This window comes from Acanthaster planci, linkage group LG19, assembly GCF_054643075.1.
Source record: "Acanthaster planci isolate LZ-2023a linkage group LG19, COTS_SCS, whole genome shotgun sequence".
NCBI classification, from domain to species: Eukaryota; Metazoa; Echinodermata; class Asteroidea; order Valvatida; family Acanthasteridae; genus Acanthaster; species Acanthaster planci.
In genome coordinates, this window is record NC_141795.1 from 2,280,513 (window position 1) to 2,308,020 (window position 27,508).

The 27,508-nt window shown below is 45.9% G+C and overlaps 1 protein-coding gene across 1 annotated transcript in view; it reads right to left on the reverse strand.

Moving 5' to 3' along the window:
• The window catches only part of fras1 (Fraser extracellular matrix complex subunit 1), a 117,288-nt gene that overhangs the window by 11,787 nt on the left and 77,993 nt on the right, over nt 1–27,508 (reverse strand). The window contains exons 16-54 of the mRNA XM_022229248.2: nt 26,984–27,124; nt 26,124–26,264; nt 25,458–25,631; nt 24,769–24,909; nt 24,086–24,229; nt 21,695–21,856; nt 20,768–20,911; nt 20,153–20,296; nt 19,772–19,912; nt 19,355–19,495; nt 18,741–18,881; nt 17,467–18,146; nt 16,860–17,019; nt 15,964–16,142; nt 15,591–15,707; nt 14,956–15,060; nt 14,584–14,734; nt 13,706–13,969; nt 12,903–13,302; nt 12,273–12,435; nt 11,818–11,950; nt 11,221–11,411; nt 10,629–11,046; nt 10,146–10,337; nt 9,917–10,036; nt 9,203–9,507; nt 8,443–8,583; nt 7,512–7,760; nt 6,645–6,737; nt 6,015–6,165; nt 5,200–5,426; nt 4,373–4,631; nt 3,963–4,043; nt 3,168–3,337; nt 2,729–2,852; nt 2,143–2,354; nt 1,793–1,940; nt 533–738; nt 114–270 (exon numbers count right to left, since the gene is read on the reverse strand). Coding sequence (XP_022084940.2) covers nt 114–270; nt 533–738; nt 1,793–1,940; nt 2,143–2,354; nt 2,729–2,852; nt 3,168–3,337; nt 3,963–4,043; nt 4,373–4,631; nt 5,200–5,426; nt 6,015–6,165; nt 6,645–6,737; nt 7,512–7,760; nt 8,443–8,583; nt 9,203–9,507; nt 9,917–10,036; nt 10,146–10,337; nt 10,629–11,046; nt 11,221–11,411; nt 11,818–11,950; nt 12,273–12,435; nt 12,903–13,302; nt 13,706–13,969; nt 14,584–14,734; nt 14,956–15,060; nt 15,591–15,707; nt 15,964–16,142; nt 16,860–17,019; nt 17,467–18,146; nt 18,741–18,881; nt 19,355–19,495; nt 19,772–19,912; nt 20,153–20,296; nt 20,768–20,911; nt 21,695–21,856; nt 24,086–24,229; nt 24,769–24,909; nt 25,458–25,631; nt 26,124–26,264; nt 26,984–27,124 — 7,410 coding nt within the window. The remainder of the gene's footprint in view (nt 1–113; nt 271–532; nt 739–1,792; nt 1,941–2,142; nt 2,355–2,728; nt 2,853–3,167; nt 3,338–3,962; nt 4,044–4,372; nt 4,632–5,199; nt 5,427–6,014; nt 6,166–6,644; nt 6,738–7,511; nt 7,761–8,442; nt 8,584–9,202; nt 9,508–9,916; nt 10,037–10,145; nt 10,338–10,628; nt 11,047–11,220; nt 11,412–11,817; nt 11,951–12,272; nt 12,436–12,902; nt 13,303–13,705; nt 13,970–14,583; nt 14,735–14,955; nt 15,061–15,590; nt 15,708–15,963; nt 16,143–16,859; nt 17,020–17,466; nt 18,147–18,740; nt 18,882–19,354; nt 19,496–19,771; nt 19,913–20,152; nt 20,297–20,767; nt 20,912–21,694; nt 21,857–24,085; nt 24,230–24,768; nt 24,910–25,457; nt 25,632–26,123; nt 26,265–26,983; nt 27,125–27,508) is intronic.

Genomic DNA, 27,508 nt, shown 5'->3' on the forward strand with positions numbered 1-27,508 from the left:
AACCGGAGTCCCCGGCGGCAAGTGGTTAAGACAGGGTCTCTGATAAGAATTGGAATAAAACACTGGTGGACGATCGATGAAGGCTACGACTGGAAGTATCGTTTTGGACTCACCGTCTTCAGTGTCCAGGATGGTTATCATGGCTGAGTTGTTCTTGCCGATCTGCGCGTGGCAGAACTCGCTGCCGATTGGATCGCCCAGGCGGACTCGGAACTGCTCGTCAGCCTCGTAAGTCTGGTCATCAACGATGCCTACTGTGCAATTCTTAACCTAAAAACAGAAAGAATTAGACATTTAGACTGGAGAACTGATCATAAATACAAGAAATGATAAAGGTAACAACCTCCGTGGATTCATCAACTGCTACAAACAAAGGCAAGTTTTCCTTTCCAAAAGTCAGACTGACCGAATTCTCAAATACTTCGAGATGCAGAAAGCACTGCCGATGCGGGCGTTATACGTGGATAAGCATGTTACATTCAGCAGCAGCTGCTGGGCTGGATTCCATGCAGAATCTAAATCAAACACTAACCTTCTCCCCGGGGGCAAAGACGATCCGGAACTCGTCCGTGTTGCGGCGCTCGTCGTAGTCCATCATGACCGAGGCACTGTGCTGCCGTGTGAAGCAGCGGACCGAGGACTCGAAGGACAGGTCGCCGCTGCGGACGACGGGGATGTGGACCAGCCCCTGGTGCTCTTCCACCTTGACTTCGCTGAGAGAGAACTGCATCGTGGGGACTGGAGTGACACACAGACGGATTATGGCAATGATGACGAGCATCTTGACTTTCAGAATCTTAACCGTTCTAAACCCCCTGTTTGATGGAATTTCTCACACACCCTAAGGGGTTAGGGTGAAGAATTACACGTACATTTGAAAAAAACAAAGAGGAAAGGATGACACATCATAGCTATATATCCAAATTTTAAATGTAGGTTAACCACTTCGGACCGGGGCATTTTTCAACGTTGAGGATGCTGGGCCGGCATGACTATCATTTTTTCCGTTTTCAAAATCCTTCAACAATTCATCATTCCATTTAACAGTCGTTTATAGCCGCACGGAGTAATCTTCAGGCACTACTCTAAGTTGACAGGTGACCTTCATTGACACCCGAATATTTCAGCCAGGCCTGCAGCCTTGTAAACAGAGCCCAGATTGTGCGGTGTTATACAGCTGTCTTTTGTTCATGAACCTGGCTCAGTGCACTGCTGACCTCTTTTCAATAGGGGCCAGATTAGCATGCAGCGGTGCTGTGTGGCTCATCGCTGCGGTGGTGGAGAGCTTTTGTCCCCGGTGGTAATCCGCTTGCTCTAAATACCCCAAACCCTGGTATACGGTTTCAAAATAATGCTGGATTATCACCACTTTTGAGAGTGAAAAATGCCGGTCATGCCCAGCAGCCTGGTCTTTTGTTCGGAGTACGGTCTTTTGTTACAGAGCCCTGTTTCCTTTGTCCGAGTTCTGAGACCCCGGCCACACATATAAACCATACGGCTCCGATCCCGGAGTCCCCGGCTGGTAGTGGTTAAAAAGATGAGTTTAGATTTCGACGACAAAATGTGGGGCAATTTTAGTACTCTATGTGTAGGTTTTTTAACAGAGCAGCATTTTGTGTTTGCTTCTTCTTATTGAAAGAAATGGTGAAAAATAAAATAAAACCATAGAATATTCTTCAAAAATCAGTTTACTTCCATTACATAGTGGTGATAATAAAAACACGGAAGAAAGAGATGAGACATCCTGAACAAGGACAAGATCCTTCCAAATATCAAACGACTTTGGACTTACCGTCGTCCACAGTGTCATTGATGACAATAATGGCTTCGTGGGGCGTGGCCAGGCTAGACCCCATGGCCGAGCTCAGATAGACGACAAAGGTCTCGTTGCCTTCCATCTGAGGACTGGCCGTGTCGTCCACTATGGTCACCCGACAGACCTGATTGGACGAGAAGACATGAATGGGGTCAGAACGGACAAATTAAAAACAAACAGTTTGCATTAGCACAGTTCCAGGGCCACAAATCACAAATGCAAGTTATTAGTGTTAACTGCAAACATTTACAGTTTCCATTGCAACCTCGCTCCAGTTGTTCGTTCGAAATTAAAAATAAACCAATCCGAGTTCCTCTTAGAACTACCTCGACGGTTTGCTGTGGGCCAAAGGTCAGTTGGCTGGTACTCGGCACAAAGTCGGCACCCGGCGTGGCTGAGGGAGGGTCGCTGGGCTTGACCGAGCACCAGACCATGGACGTGTGGGACAGATCACTGCCGTGACGCACTACCTCAATCTCCACTGTGCCGGCGTTCTCGTTGAAGATATAGGTGTTCTGGCTCAGAGAAACCAGCGATTCTGTGAAAGAGGAGAGAGGATGACACGATGAGGTGGAGGATATTCAAACATCCAGCAGGGGGGGATGTCAACCATGACGTACGGCAACTTTCCAGGGCTTTTCAACGCTACAAGCGCACAACTTCTCTCACACATGACCAGAATTATGCGAATCTCTCACTTCTTAATCCAGGGCATTTTTTTTTATACTAACTTATTGAACACAAGCACCAAAGAGACAGCTTTGGTTTGTTGCTATGGATACAAACAGAGAGAGCTTTGTTGTGCGAACATTTAGTGATGTTGGATTCCGTGACTATTTTCGCTGCACTTTTTAGACAACAGATTTCAATCCATGCAAAAGGTTTGCTGGTTCAAGGAGAACAAGAGCTCACCGTCATTCGGCCCGTTGATAATCACCATGGCCCTGGATTTCCTCCCTAGCCTGCTCCACAGCGATGGCATGGCTAGCGCGATCTCAAACTCCTCCTCTGCCTCAAACATGGCATCGTCGATGATCTGGATTGGGGGGGGGGAATGAAACTTCTGCCTTTCATTTTCAAACCAGCAGGGTGTCAATTTTGCGCACGTTCATGTTGTGCACATTTCAAGGCAGGCCAATGCATGGTTCAGCTGATGGTATGTAAATGTCCACCTCCCTTCAAAATTCATCCAAGAACCCACAATACTACTTTCATCAAACAAATCCAAACTGAATGAATTGGAATATTAAAAAAAAAGATTCAAACCCCTCGGCGTGAATCAGTAACATGCAATGCAAAATCAGCCTGCTTTTAGGCAACCCCGAAATGATTGAGATGTCTGGCTACAGACCTTGATGTCGCAGGACGCCGTGTTGACACCGGCCGGGAAGACCACCCGGTACTCGCCGTCCATCCCTCTGGTCTTGTAGTCCGACCCCGACTCCAGGCCGGTCAGGCTGCTGCCCGTGGCCGTGCCGGGGATGGTGAAGCAGATGGCAGAGACGCTGCGACTGGAATCGCCTACCAAGGAAAGAGGGACAGCGGAGAAGGGAGTGTTACAATTTCGCTTTCCAAGGGTGGAGAAAAAAGTTGTCTCTCCAGAAAGTATTTTGCTTGGTCCATTTCCTGCATTTCACCTCTGAATTTCCACGAGCCACGGCATTTTAACAACTAAAGTTCTATATAGTTTGTTTCATGATTTTGTGTCTTCAAACAGTTTTGTCCTCCTCGAGTGATCCCTGTTCACCACTTAACAGGTTGCATCGTGTGATTGGGGCGTGATCCCTGGCCATATGGGGTTTCAAGTTTCATGGCTTTCGACGAGCAACATATTGGCAAGTGGCAAGAGCCACCAACGTAGGGCTGGATAGCTCAGTTGGTAGAGCACCGGTACGGTGTTTCAGAGGTTGCAGATTCACATCCCACTCCCAGTCAATTTCTTCCAGTCTTCATCTTTATGATCATCTGTAAGCACTTTAGTTTCCCTATATGGTTTGTTTGTAAATTTCTTTGTAAGTATTTCATTTAAAAGTGTAAGATAATCATCCCACTTGTGTGATACGTGAACTAGGCATAGGTTGCCTGCGAGGTGCTGCATGCAAGCACACATGAAAGTATTCCTTGACGTTTTTTCTTGAGTACCTACCCTTCCTGGTGACTGGAGCAAAGAGGAATCCCGAACTTTCATTGACGTGGAAAACTAACTGATCAAACTCAATGCTTGGCTCTGTTGAAGGAGAGGAAACAGTGATTGTCAGTACTTAATAGTCAAATTAAAACCTTACATATTCTATTATTTCAACTGGTAGTTCTCACCTAATTCCAAAAATTAATCAAATTGGGATTGAATCAGATTAAAATGTGTGACAAGGGTAGATCAAATTACCAATGGGTAAAGAATCAGAAGCAGTTAAATCACTTCACTTTAATCACTACTAGTTAATTCAATCAAATGCAATCAATATAACTGAATCAAATCAAATCAATCAAATCAAATCAAACTGCATTAATTCTATCACATATTTAAAATCAAATCAATTAATCAATCTATTTTACCGTCTTCATCGTCTGTTATAGTGACCAGCGCTGCTGTTGGGTCGCCCAGCAGGGCATAGGCAGGCATACTCAGTTCCACGATGAAGTCCTCCAGCCCCTCAAACACCGCGTCGTCGTTGATGACGATGCTGCAGAGCTTGGTGTCCTCCCGCTCTTCAAACTGCACCTGGACGGCCTGCTCAATGTAGTCTCTCTCTCCAGGCTGTCCGCCTACCGACGTGGCAAAGCCAGACTCGGTACGGCACAGCACGATGGCATACTGTGGATGTGGGTGACAGGAAATGGAAAGGATTTGGGATCGAGGTGCTCAAATGTAAAATCATTCAATTGCAAGTAGGGAGTTGTGGTCATGATAATGGGTAAACCATAGGCAGAGACAACACCAAGATGTGGGTTCAAAAACTGTTCAAGAGCTGCCGCGTTTCTGTCTTTAAGCAAGATATATGACTTCAATTAAATGCTTCAAACAGTCAGTGCAGCACCAACTAAACTTTAAATGAAGCTTTACAATACAGAACTGCTTTACATCGTATCTTAAAGGTTTGTGTTTAAGGACAGCATACAAGGAGGATGGTAACTGTCATGGAAATCTGCTGCCTAAGAGCTACCAATCAAGCTCTAATCAGCAACAGTCTGAGCACTTCTCAAATGCCCACATGGCATGCTCTTTACTTGCAAATCATTGGAAATGCATGCATACAGGTCAGACTTTGGTCGACCACCCATTATGCAGTCACGGCTGTGATTGGTCAAAACGCTGTGAGGGAGATGAATAATCATGACAGCCCACAATACAAGTAACACCTGTTTTTCTCTCCTTGGCATACCTGATTGAGATTGCCGCTTCTCTTGACGGGGACGCTGATGACCCCGGCCGTCTCGCTGACATTGTAGGCGCCCCGCTCCAGGTGGATCAGGGACCAGCGGATGCGGAAGACAGTGCCTGACACCGTGTTGGGCTTGCTGTCGGCCACGTCGAAGACAAAGCGGTCGGCCAGCTCCGGCTCCGCCCCGGGGTTCAGGGCATAGTGGATGATGCCATTGTTGATGTCCTCTGCCATTGGCCAACGACACAAAAGCATCTCATGAATTATTCATTTTTACACCACTCTGTGCAGCTCCACATTACCACAGCTCTTTAAAATTTGAGGGGGGGGTTTACACAACCTTTTTAAAGGGAATTGCAAGCACAACACTTCTTCAGAAACAGCACTGGAATGTTTATTAGAGAGTCAGCTTTCCCTCTGTCTCGGCCTTTGTCTGACTGAGACAGGGACGCAGCCAAGTACTGGAAAACCTCCTGGCACTTTCCTCTGTGGGGAGGGAAGGATTTATTTCATAACGCATGAAAAAAATGGACTACAATTTTAGAAAAAAATTCCCCACTCAACCCTCTCCGATTCAAAATCTAGACACAATGTTGACACGAATTGGGTTTTCAGTCCCTACCTGATTTCCTGGGTTTTCTCCAAAATATTATTTTGAATTTTCTCCTAAAATGCCAAATTCCTCTTTCGTCTTCTTGCTCTTTGTTTCCTTGGGCTAAAAACCCTTAGTTTCATTCCCAGAGAGGATTGAAATTGAAGTCAAGCCCATTAGCGAACAAGGGATAGATACATGAATTTTTTCCCCATATACTTACCCTGGGTGAAGACGGTGATCGGGGTGCCGGGGGTCAGGGTGGACTCCAGGATGCCGTGGTTGGGCGGAGTCCTGATGGTGTAGACCAGGAGGTTGTCGGGCGTGTCCGCGTCCATGGTGGCCAGGTTCTTTCGGGTGATGATGCCCATCGCCTGCCCAGGAGGAAAGGGTGGAAAACTTACTAGGGGAAAGATGGACAGGTGGTTGGGTTGGCCGTTAGGTCCACGGCTTGGCATTCAAACTCTGATGGCCCTGGTTCCAACCCACCTTGTCCGCCACATGAAATGGGTTTGTTGGGCCTTACTTGATTAGGTAGGTTGTTCCTCGGAATGAATTATCTGGCATTTTCCCTCACCTAAAACCTATATCTACTTTTCCCTTATTGTCTTTTGACAGATTTTCCCCTACATCTGTAGCATACTGGTGAATTTTATATCTCCAGTGAGTGTGGTTGTTATTGAGGAATACAGAACACAGAATTCAAAAGGAAAAAGCGTACATGGCACTAGCAAGATGCTCTCCGCATCAAGCCGGTTTTAATATCATTCTCCAAGTTGGTAAGAGCAATCCCAACAATCCTAATATGGCTATGCTTAATGTGCAGTCCTTTCATGAACTCAACCTGACTGACCTGCTCATCGAGGTACTCCAGGTAGGACAGGCCCAGGTTGGTGATGATTCTGGGAGTGCCATCATCGACGGGCAGGATGGTTATCTGAAATGTCTGGAATGCGTGGGACAGAAACAGCAACGGATTAATGTCGGTAAGAATTCGCGTCCGACAACTAATACCCTAATACCCTGTGGAATATGATGAAAGGTCTGTAAAAATGTTGAAACTTACAAGGTATGCTTTCAGGTTTTTAATGGTCTACTACTTATGACAAGGACTACAGACGAAGTTCACATTGCTTTTTCAAACCCTGCGGCCAGGGGCAATTTCACACGATGGAACATTTTGCTCAGTACATACAAGTGCTTAGCAGGGAATCAGCACAGAGCCTATCAACAGCGACAAGGATCCTAAGAAATGTTGGCAGGGAAGCTGTTACAAAGCCTCTCAGCTTCTGTACTGTACACAGTACAATTTTGTGTCAACAAAAAGATCTTCCCATTTTGCATTTTGACACCTGTTGAGCATTTATCTGTGGAGCATTTCCTTCAGTAATTAATAACACTCTTGACAAAGGAATCTGCCAAAACAGTACACTAAAACAGTGATATCAACAGCTCAAAATAATAATCCATTTTATTTAGTTTCTTTGACCCTATCTCTGGGGGGGGATATCTTCTTGGAACTGCAAAAAGTTAGCACTGCACAGAAAGCCAATGCAGAAATTTGGAGCAAATAATGTTGGGACGTCAAGATCTATGTTATATCATAGTACCCTGCCCTGGATTCCTGAGAATTTTGCCCCCAAAAAATGTAAGTCTGGGATGTAGGAGGATTAGCCTGGTTTATTTTGTCCAAATCCCAAATCAACAGTCCCTCGGCTACCTGCTGTGCAGACGTGGTAATGAGCTCTGTCCCTTGCTCGATGATGAAGAGAGGGTTGGTGCCGTCCGTCACCGTGAACTCAAAGCTGTCTTCCAGGGTGTTGCTGCCGTCGTGGCTGTAGCTGATGCGGTTCTCGTACACGTCGGTCATAGAGAAGGTCAAGGTGGGGGCGTAGCGCGCCTCGTCTGGGGTGTAGTCGATGGTGCCGTGCTGGGGCTGGCGGAAGATGGTGAACATGATGGAGTCCGCCTGCGGTGGGAATGGTCATCCAAATCAAGTAATTAACGATATTGATAATGCAGGCTTAAACTGAAGTGACGTTAGGCTGCTCAGTATTTAATCAGGACGTCGTAGGATGAATAAAACCTACGGGCAAAACAACCACACCAAAAAATCTCCCCAACGCACACTTTTTTTTTTTTAAACACGTTTCCTGCAGTACCCCTACTCGTCCATTTCGAACCAACCAGCCAACAGCGGCAAGCTCGTTGGTCAAGGGGTTAAGGAGTCTCCACTAGTAAGCAGGAGGTCCTGGGTTTCAGTTCAAAATGAGGTACTTAGTAAAAAAAGTTTCCCAAGATTCAGGACAACACTGAGTATGCAGTGTTCACCAAATGTGCATCAGTGATTGGGAGAAACACCTAAAATAAACCCCAAATAAATCTTGTACAAAAAATTCAAGTTTGACAATGACTGGCCGTCACAACTACATTTACTGAATAGATACAGCAAAATCTTTGGAAGAATCTCTAACTCTTGATAAGAAAACCAACAAAAGATTCCTGTAATCATGGTATGCTTTGTGACGATCTTAACGGCTTTATAACAACTTCAAGTCCACTGGGTCTGATCGTATTTTCCCTGGTGGAGGCTTAATTGGGGTGAGGCCATGTCCTGACGGGGAAGGGGAGGGCAGTGCTCAGTTACTGACCGGTGTGTCCATGTCCTGGGCCTTGAGCTCAAACTCTGTGATGGACTTCCGGACACCCTCCTGGACGCGCATGCCCAGGTTGGTCAGCAACGGTAGGGAGTCGTCCACCGGGGTCAAGGTGATGTAGAAGGTCTGAGTCACCTGGAGGGGGAGGGTGCAATCAACAAGAACTCAACAGTGTGGCAAGAGAAAGGCTACACCATGGCAAGAGAAAGGCTACACCATGGCAAGAGAAAGGCTACACCATGGCAAGAGAAAGGCTACACCATGGCAAGAGAAAGGCTACACCATGGCAAGAGAAAGGCTACACCATGGCAAGAGAAAGGCTACACCATGGCAAGAGAAAGGCTACACCATGGCAAGAGAAAGGCTACACCATGGCAAGAGAAAGGCTACACCATGGCCAAGAGAGTGTTCCACTGTAAGAAAAAGATCAATTTGACGGAAAAATTCAATAGACTGATCCATTAAGTTCTGTCTTCCAACCATCCTCGGCAAGCAAACCATGGCCAACTGTGGTCACAACAATAAATTTTTTTTTACTGCAATTACAACATTTATCCAAACATATTAATAACCATCTATTCCAAAAATACAGCTAAGAAGAGCCAGTCAAGCAAAACCAGATCCCCTAAAATGAGTCTCAACACCATCCTGACTCGTAAGGTGACTTGTGGAATGACTTTGATTGACCTTGACTGACTCAGTGATAATTCTCGCATCTACTTATTTCTACTCAGACCGTGCCTTTTTTTTTTACCTGATTGGTCCCATCGTCCACGGTGAACGTGAAGCTGTCCATGACGGCCTCCTCCTCGCTGGTGTGCACGTAGGCAACCGTCTTGGCGGCCAGGTCCGCCTGGGTGAACTCAGTGACGGGCACGCCGGGCACGTCGGCAAACTCTAGCTGGCCGTAGGTGGGCCCCGCCGAGATCAGGTAGACCAGGCGGCCCGGCACGCTGTCCACATCTGTGGCAGACAGGACGTCTGTGGTGAGCACCTTGGAGGTGCCTTCCGCCAGGGTCAGGCCACGGTTGGCCAGGATCTGGGGCGGCACCCGGTCCTCTGTTGACGGCAATTGGAAGACCAACAGGATTAATTCAAATTTAGGGGTCCGCTTTTAGAAAGCTTAAGGGCATGATATCAATGTATCTGAGAGAATTTAATTGCTGAAGTGGCATCATACTCATACATGCAATAACTGGGGGCGTTTGTGCCTTTGAAGAGTCCCAACATCCTATTGGTCAAAGAGGAAAATATGCATACCCCCTGCATGCGATAACGGTGCCACTGCAAAAAAACCGCTTTGCATTCTGATTGCTGGATTAGTCTCCATGAAAGGGCACAGTTATCATCTAAGACTGGATCCCAAAAAGTGAGTCTCAAAGTCATTTTTTTTCCACAGAAATTTTGTTTTGGCTTGGAGAGGATACTGATCCCGTTGTTCATGCAGAGATGTGAAGGATAAACTTACCCAGGACTGTAATGAGAAAGGACTGATCGATCAGTTCATTACCCTCCGGGTCTGAGAGAGTGAACTTGAATACCGCTGTCCCTGCTGCCTCGATGGGGTCGTGAACGTACCGGACGTACCCTGCGACAGGTCAAAAAGAAGCCCCGTCAGATCTTGAAATACTAAACGTGGCCAAGTACTGGCTGCAATTGACTCTGGATTTCGGGCACACTCTGGGGACGAAACCTACCGTTATCGATGTCATTCTGCGTGAAGCTGGACATCTCCCCGTTCACCCGCAGTGGCACCACGTTCTCGCCGTTCAGCAGGAACTGCAGCTGGCCCACGGTGGGCTCCGCCGTCAGGGTGTAGATCAACTGCATGTTCTCTGAGTCCACGTCTTCGGCTCGCAGCTCGTAGTTGGTGATTGTTGTGGTTGAACCTAATTAGGAAAAAAATAGTTTGCAGGTATGCTTTCTTTCACCGTGTTCGCTCAAACGTGGGCCGAGAATAATAGCTGAAAAGCAGGCTGAGGGATCTCAATTTTTAGGGTGGCTCTTACCACTTCCTGGTGCGAAGGGGTTAAAGGAAAAGTCGAAAAAAAAATTTTTGCATTGCTTTGCAAGTTATGATTCATGTTGAAAACACCTAAATAATTCCATAAAATGACTCAATTTTAGAAATTGTTTGAGACAATTTTCATCAAGCTGTTGAATATCAGAGGTTTTCTCACCAATTTGGACTTGGAGTCCCCTGTTGACAGCAACCCTGGGTGTTTCATCGTTAATCAGCCCGATCTGGATTGGCACTGTGCCAAGTACTGTATAGATCCCGTCTGTCAGTGACACGCCAAAAGAGTCTGTCTTGACCTCTGACCCATCGTGTACGTACACCACCAGCTCGTCCAGCACGTCCCGCCAGGTGAACGTGTCGCCCACTGTCAGGATGCGGCCAAAGTGGAGAGGGTCGCCGATGAATGCCCTGCGGCGGAGGGTGCCGCAGGTCGGGTACTCGGTCACGGTGAAGATCAGGTCTTCTGGCCCCGTGTCCAGGTCGCTGGCGTACATGGAGACGTTGGTGACTACAGCGCCCTCGTTCTCGGGCAGGAAGAGAGTGTCGGTGATCAGCATGGGCTCCTCATCATTGACCAACTGCCAAATGGGAAAAAGCGGGAAAGGGTGTAAAAATAAGAACAGTCCTTTCTATTCACTGACAGTTATTTTTCCTTCAGCTGTTCTGCCTTTACAAAGGGTTTCTGAGATGAGCCATAACAGACAATCCCAGGTTCAGGTCAAGAGGCAGGATATGTTGACCTCCTAACATACCCTGATGGTGATGTTGAAGCGATACTGCGGGGAGTCGTTCTCCTCGTCCGAAACATGGAACAAAAAGCCGTCCTGGGTGGGCTCCACGTTCCGGTGCACGCTCTGAACGTAGTAGATGGTGTTGTCGATCAGGTCTTGCACCCGGAAGTCCGTGACAGGGATATCCACATTGGGCTGCTCGGAGCCGAGCGCTAGAAATCACCAAAATATGCAGAAGGAAAAAAGTGAGTTCTAGGATAAAAACTCCAAAAAAATAGCATGCTGGCAATCCCAACCCTTCAATAAATATTTCTATCTGTACTTACTTTTTGTATGTGTTACATGTCATTCTCAAAGGTAATTTCTTCAATGTAAAGGTATCTGTTTGATGGAGCAGTAGAGAGACTGGCTTAACTTTTGTACCATACCTTGCCCTAGCTTGGTCAAAAAATTTATTTCCAAATCACCGAAAGCACAAGCTAATTCTGTGGTCTAAAGAAATCCAAAATCCACTTTTCAATGAAAGTAAGCTAGAAAACAAAACCTCAATCGTCGACCAAGTTCACATCTTTACGAAAAACACAGAAAGTCATTTCTTTATACAATAAAGCTTCATACCTGATCTGATGTTCTCAATGAAGCCGAAAGTTGGCCCAGTGTCAATGATCACCTTCAGTTGACTTAGTCTGGTATCTAGGTCAGTTGCTCTAATGTTGGCTGAGGAGATCAGTTCCCGGGCTCCTTCAACCAACTGTAACATGAACAAACACCACATATGTTGTACCACTAAATGAATTTTCACGCCATTGCTGTTAGTACATTCATTTTAGTCTGCATTAGGAAGGACTCACTGAGGTTTTTATGTATCACTCAATTTGCCAACTTGATAAGAATGGACGTTATGCGGGTGAGAAATGATCAAGTATTTCTATCATCGATAAACAGTTACATAATTCAGGAGAAAAAGTAGGCAAAAATTCATCTTCCATATAAAACTGCCCTTTTAAAGTTGATTTGGCAAACACAGCACACTTTTATAAAAGGTCTCTTGAGTACGGTATGACAGCACCTACCCGGATGCCATCACCCACTGTCACGGATGGTGGCTGGTCATTGACCGGCGTGACAGTGACCGGAAACACCTGCTTGACCAGGACATTGCCGCTGGCATCGCTGACGTTGAAGAACAGAAGATCGGTGACTGCCTGGCTGCCGATCTCCCCCTCGGCTACATATCTGCAACGAGGCGACCGGAAAATTCGAACATTCCACTTCACAGACTAGCTGGAGATTCTGGCAACGCAACTTACCAACTGTTTAAGCCCTACTTGATATTAATAAGGTAGAACCATTACGGAGCTCAGCGAGAAGACCAGGCTAAATCGGAATCGTGCAGCAGGGGAGAACAGAATGGCCAACACACGGAATTAAGATGGAATTTCGGGCTATTCATAGTGTCGAACAGCAACAGGTGGAAAGGCCTGCGGTAGCTACCGCAAGCCTTTCCACCTGACAGGATACAGGTATTTCTCCAAATACCCAATTATGTAATGCAGTAGTAAAGGTACCAAATGCTGCCATGACCCAAATATTTCTAATTGGGCACTAATCGCTGAGAGTTCCTAATTGGGCGATGATGACTCACAATTCCTGATTGGGCAATTATCAGATCCCCGCTTGGGTCATGAGCATTGCCTCGTTACCTTATATTGTATGCACTGATGTCAGCTTGTGTGAAAGAACCTCCCACGGGTATGTCCTGGTAGAAGTCACCGGCGATCCGCTGCTGCAAGCGGCCGCTATGTGGCAGCGTGTCCAGCGTCAGCACGATCTCGCTGTCGACTGAGTCGTCGTCCTCAAATGACAGCTCATCCCGGGAGACGACAGCCATGCTGTTCTCAGGCACCAGCAGGGAGAGCGTGGCCCCCCGCCGGACGGACGGCTTGCGGGTGTCTGTGTAGGTGACCACCACGGCCATGACGATGCTGGCCGAGTGGGTGCCATCGCTCAGGGTGATCTCAAAGCTATCCTGCTCCGTCTGGGAACTGTCATGGACGTAGTGGAAGGACTCTTGCAGCAGTTCAGCGTGGGTAAACTGGGCACCTGGACAGGAAGACGATATGCAAGTTGAAGAACTTTTCACACAAAAAAAAGGCAGAAACTTGCCTCGGATCAAACAAGGGAACAGAAAACAAATAACAGTGTTAACCCACAAAGTAGTAATCACTTGAAATCTGATTTCTCTGAGGAACAATCCAGTAAAATGCTGAGTAAATTAACATGTCAACCTGTTAATAAGTCTATATTAAGATTGTATTTAAAAACACAAACAGTGTCAAAGAAAAGTCTTGAAAAAGAACAATTTATCCAGTGTTACTGTTACAGAAAAAAACGGCATGAAAAACAAGGATATACGCGGTTCTTTTAATCTCTTGGGCACGACAACATTAACGTCTTACTACATGTATCTTTCAAGGTAGTGTGACGACAACACTAAAAATCTCACCTTCATCGAGTTGGATGAACCCGCTCTTCAGTATGAAGCCGTGCTCTGGGGCAGTGATCAGGGTGTACACCAGGTCGGTCTGGGGGGTGTCCAGGTTCGTCCCCTCGGCCAGGATGGAGCGCAGCTGCTTCAGCCCGCCCCGCTGCACCTCGAATGTGTGGAACCGGTTGTCCAAGGTGGGCGGGACTTTGTCCTCTCTCGGCAGGACGAAGATGGTGAAGGGCTTGGGGCCCACTAGATTTCCGCCGGGAACGCTGTCCGCAACTGATCAAAACAAAATGCGAGCAAAGGAGAAAAAAGGATGTCAATGCTAATGAAACTAGGACTGGGGCCAATTTCATAGAGTTGCTTAAGCACAAAATTTGCTTACGCGCGAGAAAACCTTGCTTGATAAATCAGGTAACCAACCAAATCTCCATGTGATGTATATCGCTTCGGGATTGTATTTAGCCGTCTTTTGGTTAGCATGACAATCAGATAGAGTTTGAGCTGGTAACCTTTGTTGTTTTAAACAAGGTTTTTCATGCTTAAGCAAATTTTGTGCTTAAGCAGCGCTGTGAAATTGGCCCCTGGTTCTTGACGTCAATTTCAGAGCACGGCTTCTCCTACAGTTGTTATCTATGTTGCATCAGCTGAAATCTTTCATCTCAAGAATGCCCACTACAGACATTTATCATGATGCTGCAGTGTTTGTCTTATTCCCTGTAGACCCACTGACAAAAGTTATACAACTTCACATACTGATGAAAGGGAACAGACTATCTTTCCTTCCAGCCTCAGTTTGGTTACATGGCTTTGAGTGGTAAAAAAGCAAGATGGCTGCCCCATGTTAAAGGTCCATAATTGAATAAACTTTCTCAGCATCAGCAATGACTCACCTGTGAAGAAGAACTTAAAGGATAATGGCTCCTGTCCCAGGTCGATGTTGGGAGGACGGTAGATGATCTTCTGGGCGTTGATGTCGGCTTGCGTGAACAAATCCGTGGGCTGGAAGGGCCGATCCACATACTCAATACTGCCCTGACCAATCTGTATAACAAAGCACACAACATCAAGTACTTCTAAAAAACTGCATCAGATGATCTGAGATGAGTTTGTTGCCGATCAGAAAAGTAACCTTACAAATATTATCACTTCAAATGCTTGGTGCAGGGAAACTCAGTTAGCTCAAAACGCACACATCAAAACAATAGCAGTTGTTCAAAAACAAATTCAAAAAATTAATTTGGCGAATGGGGTAGACAGCTGACCTGGAGCGGGGTAGTGATGTTATAGACCAGGTCTGGGTCTGGGCTGTCCACGTCTGTGTACGCCAGATGGGTGTTGGTGATCGGCGTGATTTCCCCCTCAAAGACCTGGGAACAAACGAAGATCAAATCAAAATGAAATTCTCTTTCTACTGGACTGAGATGATCAAAATATTCAAGTGTTTTTTCCGTAAGGGGAGGGGAAAAAACCATTTGCCACATCCTTGAAGACCCACGGCTCTGTGAGTGAAATGGACTAGGTCGCTTCGCAAAACTTCAGGCAAGCTTGCGAAATGCACTGGAAAGCAGGCATAGAAAATAACGTATTCTGCACTTTGAAAACTAAATTAATTATCTGGTTTCAGAATTGGGAGTGCTAAATGTGATGATTACGCAATCGGGGGTAAGTCCCATGTGCACATTAAGGAAGAATATCAATATCATTTCAAATTCATTACAGATCATTGATTAATGGTTACTGACAAATAATCGCTGATTGGTCATCTTTTCTGATACACACAACGAGGACGCCAGCTTTATTGCAAACTGATAACACTGACCACTCATTGCTGATCAATGATTACTGATTATTGATTTGTGATTACTGACTACTGATGATGCCACGATGCCATACTAACCCGCATTAGCAGTGGTTCAACAATGCCAGCCACCAACCGGGGCGGTTCGTCGTTGTTGGGGAGCACCTCTATGTTGAAGGCTTGGTCACTGAGAACATTGTGGGCTGTGTCCGCAACCTGTGCTCAGAAACAAGCAGAGAGACAAACAATAAGTGAGTGACTGACAAAGTGATTACATCCAAGTAATGAGAGTGGACTAATTGCTCTTTGCAGAGACAGTAGAGGGCGCTCTACAGCCTAGGTACAAGTGAACCAGGGCTCATCAATACGCCCCAAATCAAGATTTTTTTTCAAAATGGCTAGAAGCAAACTTCTTGCTGACAAGTTTAGTCAAACGCGGGCCCTGTTGGGAAAACCCGATCAAAACACTGACCTCGAACATGAAGTAGTCGCTGGTGACCTCGCCCCCAGAGTGACGGTAGTAGACCCTGCCTTGGTTGATGTCTTCCTGGGCGAATCGGACCAGAAGTTGCATCATGTAACCATTCTGCATATCCTCCCAACCTGAGGGCACCCCCGTGTCCGGAATGGGCAAGACCATCACAATGTCACCTGATTAAAAAAAAAAAAAAAGGTCAAAAGGGTTGATTAGATACAACCTTATTTGGGCGGGGCACAAACTTAACCCAAGTTTAGGCCAAAGGGGCTCCAGTCTATTTTTGTTATTTTCAATTCATCAAACAGCTGTCCTCAAATATGAAACTGGAAGTCATGAAATCTAATGTATGAGATCTCGTCAGAAACGCAAAATCCTGAATGAACTGCTGGGCAATCTCAATGTCAGAAAACACTCAACAAAATAGGGGGACAGCTACGTGTAAACATTTCTCTATTCCTATGAAATTACATCTGATCCATCAAAGATGACGCTCAATTTCTGCAGACATGAATCTCAGGCACAAAATTAAAGGGCACCTCTGAGGAAAACATGTTTTCTCTGATTTTGCATGTAGCTATTGTTTGTAGCCATTGTTTAACATTCACAGGGTTTATCCCTACGAACTAGTTCCTCTCGTTTTCTCTGTTTTCTCCGAATGAAGCAATCAACGTTCAGAATTTGCATCTTGGCACGAACAGAAAAAAAAACCTTTTAAGCTTGTTATAGTTGAGCTCTGAAGACAATTGACACTGGGTTCGATTTGGATGTTTATATATTTATTTGAACGGATCAAATCAGCGAAAAACATGTTTTCCTTGAAGGTGCTCTTTAAACAACGGGCTGTGTCTAGCAGCATTTCAGCAAGTCCAGAATGAGTGGCTCCAGCTTACCACTGCGCGGGTTGCCCTTGGGTGGGGTGAGGGTAAACATCAGCTCGTTGTTGGGTGAGTCGACGTCGAAGGCCTTCAGGTGATCGGACGTGATGGGAATAAGGTCCCCCTCCCGGACCCGCATCAGGACGTTGTTGATCAGGATGGGCCCTTTGTTGTCCTGAACGGAACACAAATAAGCAGTAAACAAATACCAATTATCACGAGGTGAAATTTATCGTCCATTTCCTCTTTGATTACAAATGACCTGATGACACCTGCACTCCTTTCACTCCCACGAGCAAGTTCATTCCGAGGAAAACTCACGAGACCAAGCCCAGTCCAACAGGTTATGACCTTAATGGACCCTTATGCATGAATCAGCCATTACTGAAATTGAAAGCAAGGCGAACTCTTCCTTTTGGGAACTTGATAGCATCCATGAACGAATAAACTAAAATTCCCAGGCCAAATATCGTTCTATTCAACAGTTAATAATTTATAAAATAGATTCAATGAATAAAATAAAAATGGCTTTCTTGGGAATAAAATTCAGCGCCCTCGAAGTGGGATCCCAATCCATCAATAGAATGGGGGTTGAGAGAGGTTCTCTGGTTGGTACACTTACATTCGGATTAATCTGGATGTAGAACAATACATTGATCACATTGTGGCCGTCTGTTACTTGGAAGGCGATGGCATCGTACTGGGTCTCGCTTCCGTCGTGGACATAGCGGATGTTCCCGGCCACGAGGTCATTGATCGTGAATGTCTTGGCACGGCTCCTGTCCGGCAACTTGATCAGCCGGCCGTGCCGCGGCCCCTCAATGGCCGTGATGGTCACCATCTCTGGGTTGTCCTCGTCGCGGATGTGCAGATTGGCGTCGGAGGCAATCCTGCCCATCTCTCCTTCCTCCACGACCAGCGGCTGGTTGCGGGTGACATATGGGGCCAATGGGGACAAGACGACGATGCCGATGTCCTCGGGGGGAGACTGGAACTGTCGGTCACCGACCTTCAGGGTGAAGAACCCCGTCAGCTGCTGGTGACGGTCATGGACGAAGCGCACACTGCCCTGATCCAGCTCGGGGAAGGTGAAGTAGTCACCGGCGGCCAGCGTGACATCCACGCCCCGCTGGATCTTGATCAGCTCACCATTGGTGGGTGGGCTGATCAGGACAAAGGTCAAGTCCTTAGAGGCAGTGTCTGGATCGTAGGCTGTGATGAAAGATGTATCCAGGACGGTGGTCCCTCCTATCTCGCTGTTCAAGGTGCCGTTGACAAAAAGCGTTGGCGGGTAAAGATTAGCTGCAATTAAGGAACAAAAGCTTGGTCAAATGGCAACTAATCCCGCACACTTAGAATAATAATATCAAAGCTTTTATAAGGTTCGCAGTATCTAACAGCATCCGTAATTCAAAAGTGCTGATATACTATCATTATCCCTGTACACTGGGCTCACAACATCTGAGCATTCCTGAAACCACCTCAGCTCCCTGGGGAGTACACGAGCCTGATGTTGCCACATCAGGCACAAATGGCTGGGGTTTAATAACCTCTGCCCTCACGAGCTCAGACCAACCAGTCAACCCCGGCAAGCTCGGTGGTCGAGTGGTTAAGATGTCTGCACTAGTAAGCAAGAGGTTGTGGGTTTGAGTCCCACCCGAGTGAGCTTGTGAACTTTTTAAGAAGCTCTCACATAAATACTGACTATACCGTGTTATGAACATAGTCAGTGTAAGGGCAAAACCGGTAATTACAAATTAACAGAGTGAACCTTGAAAATGTTCAAGGACTGAGTTGAAACTAAAGTGAATGCCAATTGCATTTAGCAAGTCAGTATATATGTGAACAGGCAGCACGAAAAAAGGGACGGGCAAATGGGTCTTTGATCTTCTTTACCTTCGCAGATGTTCAGTTGCGGGTTGGTGAAGTAACCGGAGGGGCAGTCAGCCTCGCAGCTGCCCCTGAGGAGGAAGGAACCCGAGGCGCAGTTGGTGCACTGGTCTGGGGTGCTACACTCCAGACAGTTCCATGGGCAGGCTGTGGGGGGGGTGGGGGGAAGGGGCAGCAAAGAAAAGGTAATCCAACGTGTCGGGCCTTGAGGTGTCTTTGCTTATCAAGAAACAGGAAAGAGCCAAAGAATGAACAGAAACGGAACAAAATGGGACTGGCTCCTAGAAAATGAGTTATAAGCCATGTCTGAAACGGGCTTCCAGAGCTACGGCTAGGTCTATAGTCTACGCGTCTCTGCATATTTTTCAATAGAGTGAAGTCCTGGACCTAGCTCTAGACAACAGACTCAGATGCAGCCTTAATGCCCTTCTTTTCAGTAATCTTGAATCAGTTTGCAAATAGAAAGATGAGCAAAGTCAGCTCTTTCGTTTGGATACGTAACTCGGGTGAAAATGACCATTACCTGGGTGACAAGTATTGCCGGTTCCTCCAAACTTCACAATGTGCAACTATTGCTTTACAGAACTTTTCATCTTGATTAGTGACCTGGGCAACTTTACCTCGGCAGACGTGTCGGCCGTAGTCGCTGTAGTAACTCACGCCGCAGTGAGTGACACACTGATCTCCCAGGAGGAGCCGCGGGGGCTGACAGGAGGTGCAGACCCCTGGACTCCTGCAAGTCTTGCAGTCCTCACCGCATTCTGATTAAGATAGGACAGCATGGAGGTGTTTGATTAATTGACAATACGGATGACCTCTCTTCATCCAAAGGTAACATGGGATGTGGCTGAACAGAGATTACTGCTGAGCCGTACACACCCAGCGTAACACAGTCATGTAAGAGAAGCTAAGTCTCATTTTCATCGGGAACAATTGCACGGTTCCCGAAAGAACGTTAACAGAAATTTACAAGGCAACACTTCTTTCTGGTTCAAAGTGATTCTGGACTATCCTGTGAATGAACTTTGAACCCTGACCTCTGCACTCCCCAAGAAACACATAGTAGCCTTCGTTGCAGGCAGAGACACAGGCTCCATCCTTCAGCATCAGATTCTCCATGCACAGAGTACAGTCTCTGGCCGTGGGGCCGCTGCAGGCGTTGCAACTCCAGTCGCACTCTGGAACGGTCGCAAACAAAACAGGATTGGCTACCATTAATGCTACTGCACTGGAAAAACAACATTTTTTCTTGAAATAATGTTATTCAACTTGAAAGCCTTGGAACTTTGTATTTTACTTCAAAACCTCAACAGAAAAAGTGGACTTTAAGCACTCAGCCAATCTATCCCCTTTTGAAAGATCGCTGATCTTTCCCCCGAGTCCATGCCACACTGGCAATGGCAACAGCTGGTACCCACCTTGACAGAGTCGGGTGACGGGGTCCAGGTAGTACTGATCGGCGCAGTACGGCGAGCACTCCCCAAACTGCAGCACGTCGTTGGGGTTGCGGCACACCAGGCACTCATAGGGACTCTCGCACTCTAGACAGTTGGCCTGGCAGGCTAAAAAACAAAAAGGCGAGAAAGACGGGCGGGCAGTCAACAACAAAGCCTGGGAGATTATGGAAAAAAGATTCTCTGGTCTTCCAAAGTGGGATGTAGTTTTGAACCAGGAAGTGTAGTGCAAACGAATGGGAGTATGCGCGTGTGCTGGTTTACGCCCTGGTTCGCACACTAATGCCTTTTGCGCACAGTTGTACGCCTAATGTATTTACTTCGGTACTCTACAGCTTTCAAGGTTTGAAAAGTAAACACCAACGTCCACATTAATGAGTGAGTTAAGTACACACACATGCTGCCAGGGAAATACTACTCTGCCTGTATCTCTGTGTAAAGAGGCAATTTCTTACATAGCAAAGATTGTCAACTTTGTGTCAAGTAACATTCAATAATCAAGGCGTTTTTGCCAATTGTTCCATGAGCGACATTGTAACAACCAGCAACCCTTAGAAGGAAGAGAGAGCTGGCTCTCACCTTTACAGACCCCACCGTCGTCGTAGTAACCGCCGTAGCACTTGGACGAGCACAGGCCGTTGTGTGTCAGGACGATGCCAGAGTAGCAGGTGGAGCAGTCAAAGACACTCGGACCGTCACAGGTGCGACAAGATATGTGACACGCTGTGGATGACAGATAATACGTGTCCAAAGATTAGATTGGTTTGAATGTGAACACTTTTCATAGACTCTTTGTGATGTTGCCTTCTCAGCCATTTCATGTGGTCAAAACTGGATTTTGATATATGCCCTTTAACATTTCTAGATAAGAACAATTTCAAAGTTTGAATATTTTTCAGCGCAAAACGTTGGATGCAGAAGATTTTTAAAAATAAACAAGTTTGGGAAATACTTAAGGTCAATCTCTGTGGTGGCATGGAAAAATCATCATATTTGAAACTTTTCAGCACGCAATCTGTTCAGTGTTGACTCAAAGAATAGCCCACAGGCAACCAGGCACTCTGGTGTGAGCAATAGAAATCTTCCAACCAAGTGAATATCCAATGATGCCAGGGATACAATATCAAATCTCTAGAATTTCTTCAGTGAAATCTTCCTAACATTTCTCAGGCATGCAACAGGGAGTCAGAATGCAGGAAGAAATTTCAAGCCAGACAAGACATTTTTTGACATATCTCATTTCAAAGCAAGGAACCCAGTGCACTGGTGATAAAGTTCCTTGCCTGACCACAATGTTCTACATCAGAACCCAAGCTCACTTAATGAACTCTTTTAAGTTCAGTACACAGCACACACACCTAATGAGCACAGATCAGCAGAATATTGCTAACAACCAATACATAATGCATTACGTCTTGGCTGGTAACCTGATTTTTGCAGAGTGACAATTTCCTACATTTCACTGCCAAGTGGACCTCGTTCCCTGACGCGTAACTTGTGACCGACCTTTGCACATGTTGGTCCCGGCCTCCAGGAAGTGGCCGATGCCGCACTCGGACACGCAGGTGTCCCCCAAGGGGTAGACGCCGGTGTCCGCGCACTCTGTGCACGTGCTGCTCTCCAACCCCTCCCCGGCGGCAAAGCAGGTGCCGCAGGCCGAGTCGCAATCTGAAAGAAAGGCGACGAGAAAATGGAGACACTGAAGGAGGAAGGTTTAACCACTTGCCAAGTCTTATTTTCGGCCCAAAATTTGGACTTCTGAAAGGGGCAAGACACAGCTGCCAACTTGAACTTTTGCCATACGGCCAAACGCCACAGACGCTGGTTCACAAGTCATTTGAATAGTATTTGCACGGTATTTCTGACCCTGCAACCTCATATGTGACCGGCTCTAGCAAAATGGGTGATAAGTCGCCAGATTCAGGTTATGAGGCTTTGATGTGGCCCGATTCTGTCCATCGAAAGCTACAATTTGATATATGAATGATCCCTGTAGTGCACTGCATTTCAGAAATACAGAGACACTTGTATATCCACATTTTCGGATTTAATAAAAGTACTTTTTGAGAAAAAGCTCAGAAAGTGTAGCACTCTGAAACACAATGCTATGTAGGATTTCCTACTGAATGATCAATTTTTCATCTTTATTCATCAGTATCCATGTTTGTAGTCACAAATTCTGAAAATATAAATATCTTAGAAGCTATTAAAGGAAAAACCACAAAATCACATTTTTGAAGAAATTTTGCCCTCTCGAAACAGAACAGGCCATTACGTGTTTTGGCACTGCGCAACTTAATAACCTTTTTTGCAGAGCGGGTCACAAATTTTCAACACCCCCATGGAGCAACACTTGCCCTGTACAACAGCCACGTTCAATGCATACAGTTCACGTATACAGACTTCTCAGATTTTCATGTGCGTATAAAGCTAATGAGGAATTAGCATGTTTAAATGCCAGTCGAGGCAATTCTGACTTGACCTGTCGGCCCTTTGTCAAATACACACGTGTTTAGTGGTATATTCCGGCTCAGAACTCTCCAAAAGATATGTTCTTCATGCAAAACAAATATTGCAAGATTAAGTCTTTATCTCCTACATCCTCAGAGCAGAGAGAAATCAGCGGTGATGTCAGCTATCTTTTAATGCTCTGACAGTGACTTCCCGATTGGGGAAAGTTGTTACACTTTCTGGAAAAGTGACTCCACACTTAATCTCAATGTCTGGACTTCATCCTTGCATTAATCTTCCAAGAAATCTGTCTACTCTCAGATCCCAGGATCGTTCAAGCGGCCTTGTGATTTGTCCGAGAGGTTTTTGTTTTTTTAATCTGATCTGACAAACCCCATGATGATAACAATTCGCTTGGGCAGTGCCAGCCGAATGTAAAGCAGATGTGAAATTTCAGGAAACGATGTGATTCAGCGTAAGCGGTGACAAGGACCTCATCAAATCTGAGGAAATTACCGCGTTAATCATGTACTATTGGGATCGCGTTAACAAATGAATCAAGGACTCTACTCCTGTCTGCTTACTGTCGGTGCATACATTCACTTTGTCCACACTGAAAATCTTGGGTAAAATGTCATAAAGCCAACACCCATTTCCCACAGAACACAACTGAATTTCATCTTGAATTTCCTCGTTCAATCCTCGTTTTGGCGGAGCCTGCTCAGTAATTTACACTAATCCTCACAGCATCGCATACATTTATTCCTTTTCCCCCGGAAATCACACACACAGTCATGCACGCTGGACCACTGATCTTGTCTAGTCAAAACATCTGACTCAAAATACAGGGAGGGGGTGGCGAAAGACGTCTTCCAACTTGAGACACTTATTTCAGGTAAAGACAGACCCCCGACAGTCTTACGGCGCATCCTGCTACTATTTATAAGATGCATCCGGAGGTGAGAAGCTGCTAAGAACCTTTATTTAAACACCGAAATTGTCAGTGTGGATCGGTACTGTGATTAGCACTTCGCAGCAAATTTCTGTGTAAATATCTGAAGGCAATTATGTCAGACAAGTGCTCTGCACTTCAAAGTCTCTTCAACAACAGTATCAAGTACTCGAGGAGGATGAGAATTTGCAATAATAGGGCGAGCTGCCCATTTCAAGTGGGGTTTCAAGAACGAACTTGAAAAACAATTCATGGCATCACTCTTTGTGTACAAACGGGACATGTTTCAACCACCCGACACCGGACTTAAAGGTGTCCTGCTGATGATATTGAAAAAGCGACAGGTGTGGTCTAAGGAGTAATCGCTACCGACGACAGAACAGAAATGAAAAGGAAAAAGGTGCAAAACCACAAAAGCAGAAAGTTGAGGAGGCTTATCTTCAAGTCCGTTCTTCTGCTATGTGTTTGATCAGAATGGGGCAACTTTACTTTACCTTGGCAGACACCAAAGTCGTTGGCAAACTGTGAGCTCGGGCAGCCGGCACTGCAGGTACCCAGCTGCAGCGTGTCGCCCTGGTGACAGGCCAGGCACTGATTGGGGGCGGGGCCGAAACACACCCGACAACTTGGGTGGCAATCTGCAATATCAAAAACGGGGATGGAATCGGGAAAAAAAAATCAAAACGGACATTGCGGTATCGACAGTTAAGCAAAATGTGGATTTTATGACCACTGTGGCCTGTATCTCACTCTTTCCAGGGAAGTCAAAACTTTTTTGTGAGGGAAATCATCTCACAGGACCACCTTTTTTTCCAGTCAGGATAAACATTCCATTCAGTCCTGTAATGCATGAAATAAGAACTAATCCAATGCACAGAAAAAGACAACCTCACGTTTACCATCTACTCCATGACAGAAAGGAAAGTGATTGTGGTGACGTATCCTTCTCAAGGACATGCTACTCGCTAAACATGACCAGTTCTAGAACTTTTAAATCCAAACTCAAAGTTTAAGAGCGTACAAGCTGCCCACAAAACTCATCTCATTCCTACAGGGATGCCTCATGGGCTGGTCAATACATCAAGTCCGGAGAGACTACTGCGGTAAAGTATCTTCAAGAGGGACATCAACAGCCAACAACCGTGAACTTGATCATTTGCAGCGCTCTTCTCTTTACCTAGACACATGGAGTTTTCGGAGTACTGGCCGTCCGAGCACTGTTTCTCACATCGGCCATTTTGGAGCAGTAAGGGTGGCCTACACGACGTACAGCTGTTGATGGACTGACCGGTGCAGGTCAAGCAGGTTGGGTTGCAAGCTAGCAAAAAAAGAGGGGTCCGATGACACAATATCAATAACTGGTTTTTTTTTTTTCAATTATTATTATTCCTTTGCCATAATGTACCGTTATTCACACAAGACTATCTGTCCTTGATCTGTTGATCTCACAGCATGTGCAGTTTATTCTGATGAGTCACGTGTATTCTACTAAGGCACATGAACACAGGGAGGGAAAAAAAGGAGGTAACAAAATTTGAACTGTCTTTTCAAAAGTGGTCTTGACGAGGACTTGAAAATTAAGATTGGGTGAAAACAGAACTTTGCCAAGCCTAAAGTGGGTCAGACAGATTTTTAGGAACTGTCCAAATGTTTTGTGATGGGACTTCGGCAAGTGTTCTTTTGGTACCCTACATTTATAATCAAATCCTCTTTAAAGAGCTCTCCAGTGCCAAGAGTCTCTGATTCGGTGCATGTCCCCTTCAGGGGTGTATTCCATATAACACAGGACATGTCAGTCAGGGGAATGTCAACTCATACAGGGAAGGCTGCTCGGGGGCCAGTCTACCAGGAAATGGCAGGACTTACGTATGCAGATGCCGTGGATGTCCGCATAGAAGCTCTCCTGGCAGCGGGCGGTGCAGGGCCCCGTGATGACGTCGTAGAAAGGAGGCCGGCCCTGAACCACTTGGGAGGCGTCCCGACAGGACGAGCAGTCATCGGCAGCCGGCCCCAGGCAGGTACGGCAGCTGGGGTGGCAGGCTGGAAGGGGTGAGAGAAAGAGAGACAGGGAGACGGTAAGGAGATAGGGTGGAGATTCGAAGCCAGACTGTCTGATTTCTATTCTTAGGACCAGAGTTCACGGAACCAGGCCCAATTTCACCCAGAGCCATGAGGTAGGAAGCACTACTTGGCAAAATTACGGACTAAGCAAAAATGTCAGTCATTGAGAAATTGATGTCAGGTCTATTTTACCTAACAAAGATTCTTTCATTTCCAATGTGCCGTGGAGCTTCCCGTACACTGTTCTTTACTTATTCCTCATTTTGTGGAAGCTGGTCACTTTATCAAAACTAACGTGTGCTGGCATTCTTGTGTACTTTGCTTAAACGCTATTTTGATGGAGCCAGTCACCTAAAATGTGCTGAAGCTCCATTTGACTTTGTCTTCATTTTGATAGAGCCTGTCACCTATCTCACTCATTTTCACTGCCTAGCCCTCCTTTTGGTAGAGCTGGTTGCTCATTATACTCACGTGTACAGGTGTTCTCGTTATCAAAGAACCCATTGGAGCAGTTGTAGAGGCACTGGCCGTCTTGCAGGTGGAACGGCTCATCACAGGCCATGCACTCGTAGATGCTGGGCCCCCTACAGTACTGACAGGTGTGGTGGCAAGCTGGACAAGAATTGCATGCAAGCAAAAAGAGGGTTAAGAACTGGAAAATGGAAAGGTATCACTTGGGGTTGTTTAAATTGTGAGGTCCGACTTCCCAAGAATGCAACAACAGGCAATGACGTTTACGAGTAGCAGACCTGTAACTTGCTCAGCTCAAATGAGTCTTACGCGCCAAAGTTGACTTCTGGATTAAAAAGGACCAATTGAAATTGCATGAAATAAACTTACGTTTGATGCACTGTAAAACTCCTTGGATATTTCATTGCAGTGTCATACTTACTTTAAGTTAGAAAAGTCTCACTTCAGGAAAGAAAATTACAAAAAGAAACCGAAACCAATACACAACAAAACCAACAAATCTGAACCTAAATGAAGTTTTCACTCTAATTTTACTAAAATGTTCAATTCAATTCTTCTAAAATGGCAATAACTTGAAATTAAAATGGGTAATACTGGACAAAAAAACATTTTCATAATTTTGCAGATCTTCCCTTTCAAATGGTGGTATCCCCGCAAGTTGTGAGAAGAGCAAATTTTCAATGCTGGCAGCAACAAAAGAGGGATTATTTCCAAGGAAAACTTTCACAAATGTTTCAATGCCCAAACTGTTAGTTATAAAAATGAACTGTATGGAGGAATCATTTCACTTGGCACATTTCCAAGCAGACAGGGAACGCCTACATGCACGGTTTCCAATTTTGGAAAGAAACGTGTCTCACCTTCACAGTGAGTACTGCTGGCCTGATAGAAGCCGGCGCCACACTCGGTCACGCAGCTGCCGTCCCGAAGGAGCTGATTGGCTGGGCAGAGGATGCACCGGGGGTTGTCATAGTGACAGGAAAAACATGACGGTTCGCAGGCTGTGAGAGAAGAGAAAAATATCACGGCAATAAGTAGGGGCAGAAATGATTGCAGACGTGAGTTCTACGCTAAGCTTTGGTCTACAGCTGCAATCTACAACATGGGATTTTGAACAACAGAATAAGAAGTTAGGATGAAGAACAACAGATTCACAAGCAAAGAGTTAAGACAAAAAAAACGAGACTGCAACTTTTAGTATCAGACAAGAGTGTGCCCAACAAAGGAAGGAGTGTGAAATTAAGGGGAGAAAATATTCAATGAAGAGGTTAAGTACATGTGAGTCCAGCCCGGAGTGCAGCGAGGGTTAGATCGATGGTCATTCTACCCAAATCTCTGCCCTTCTAGAGTGAGGATAATGGCAGAGCATGCTTGGAACTAGCCTG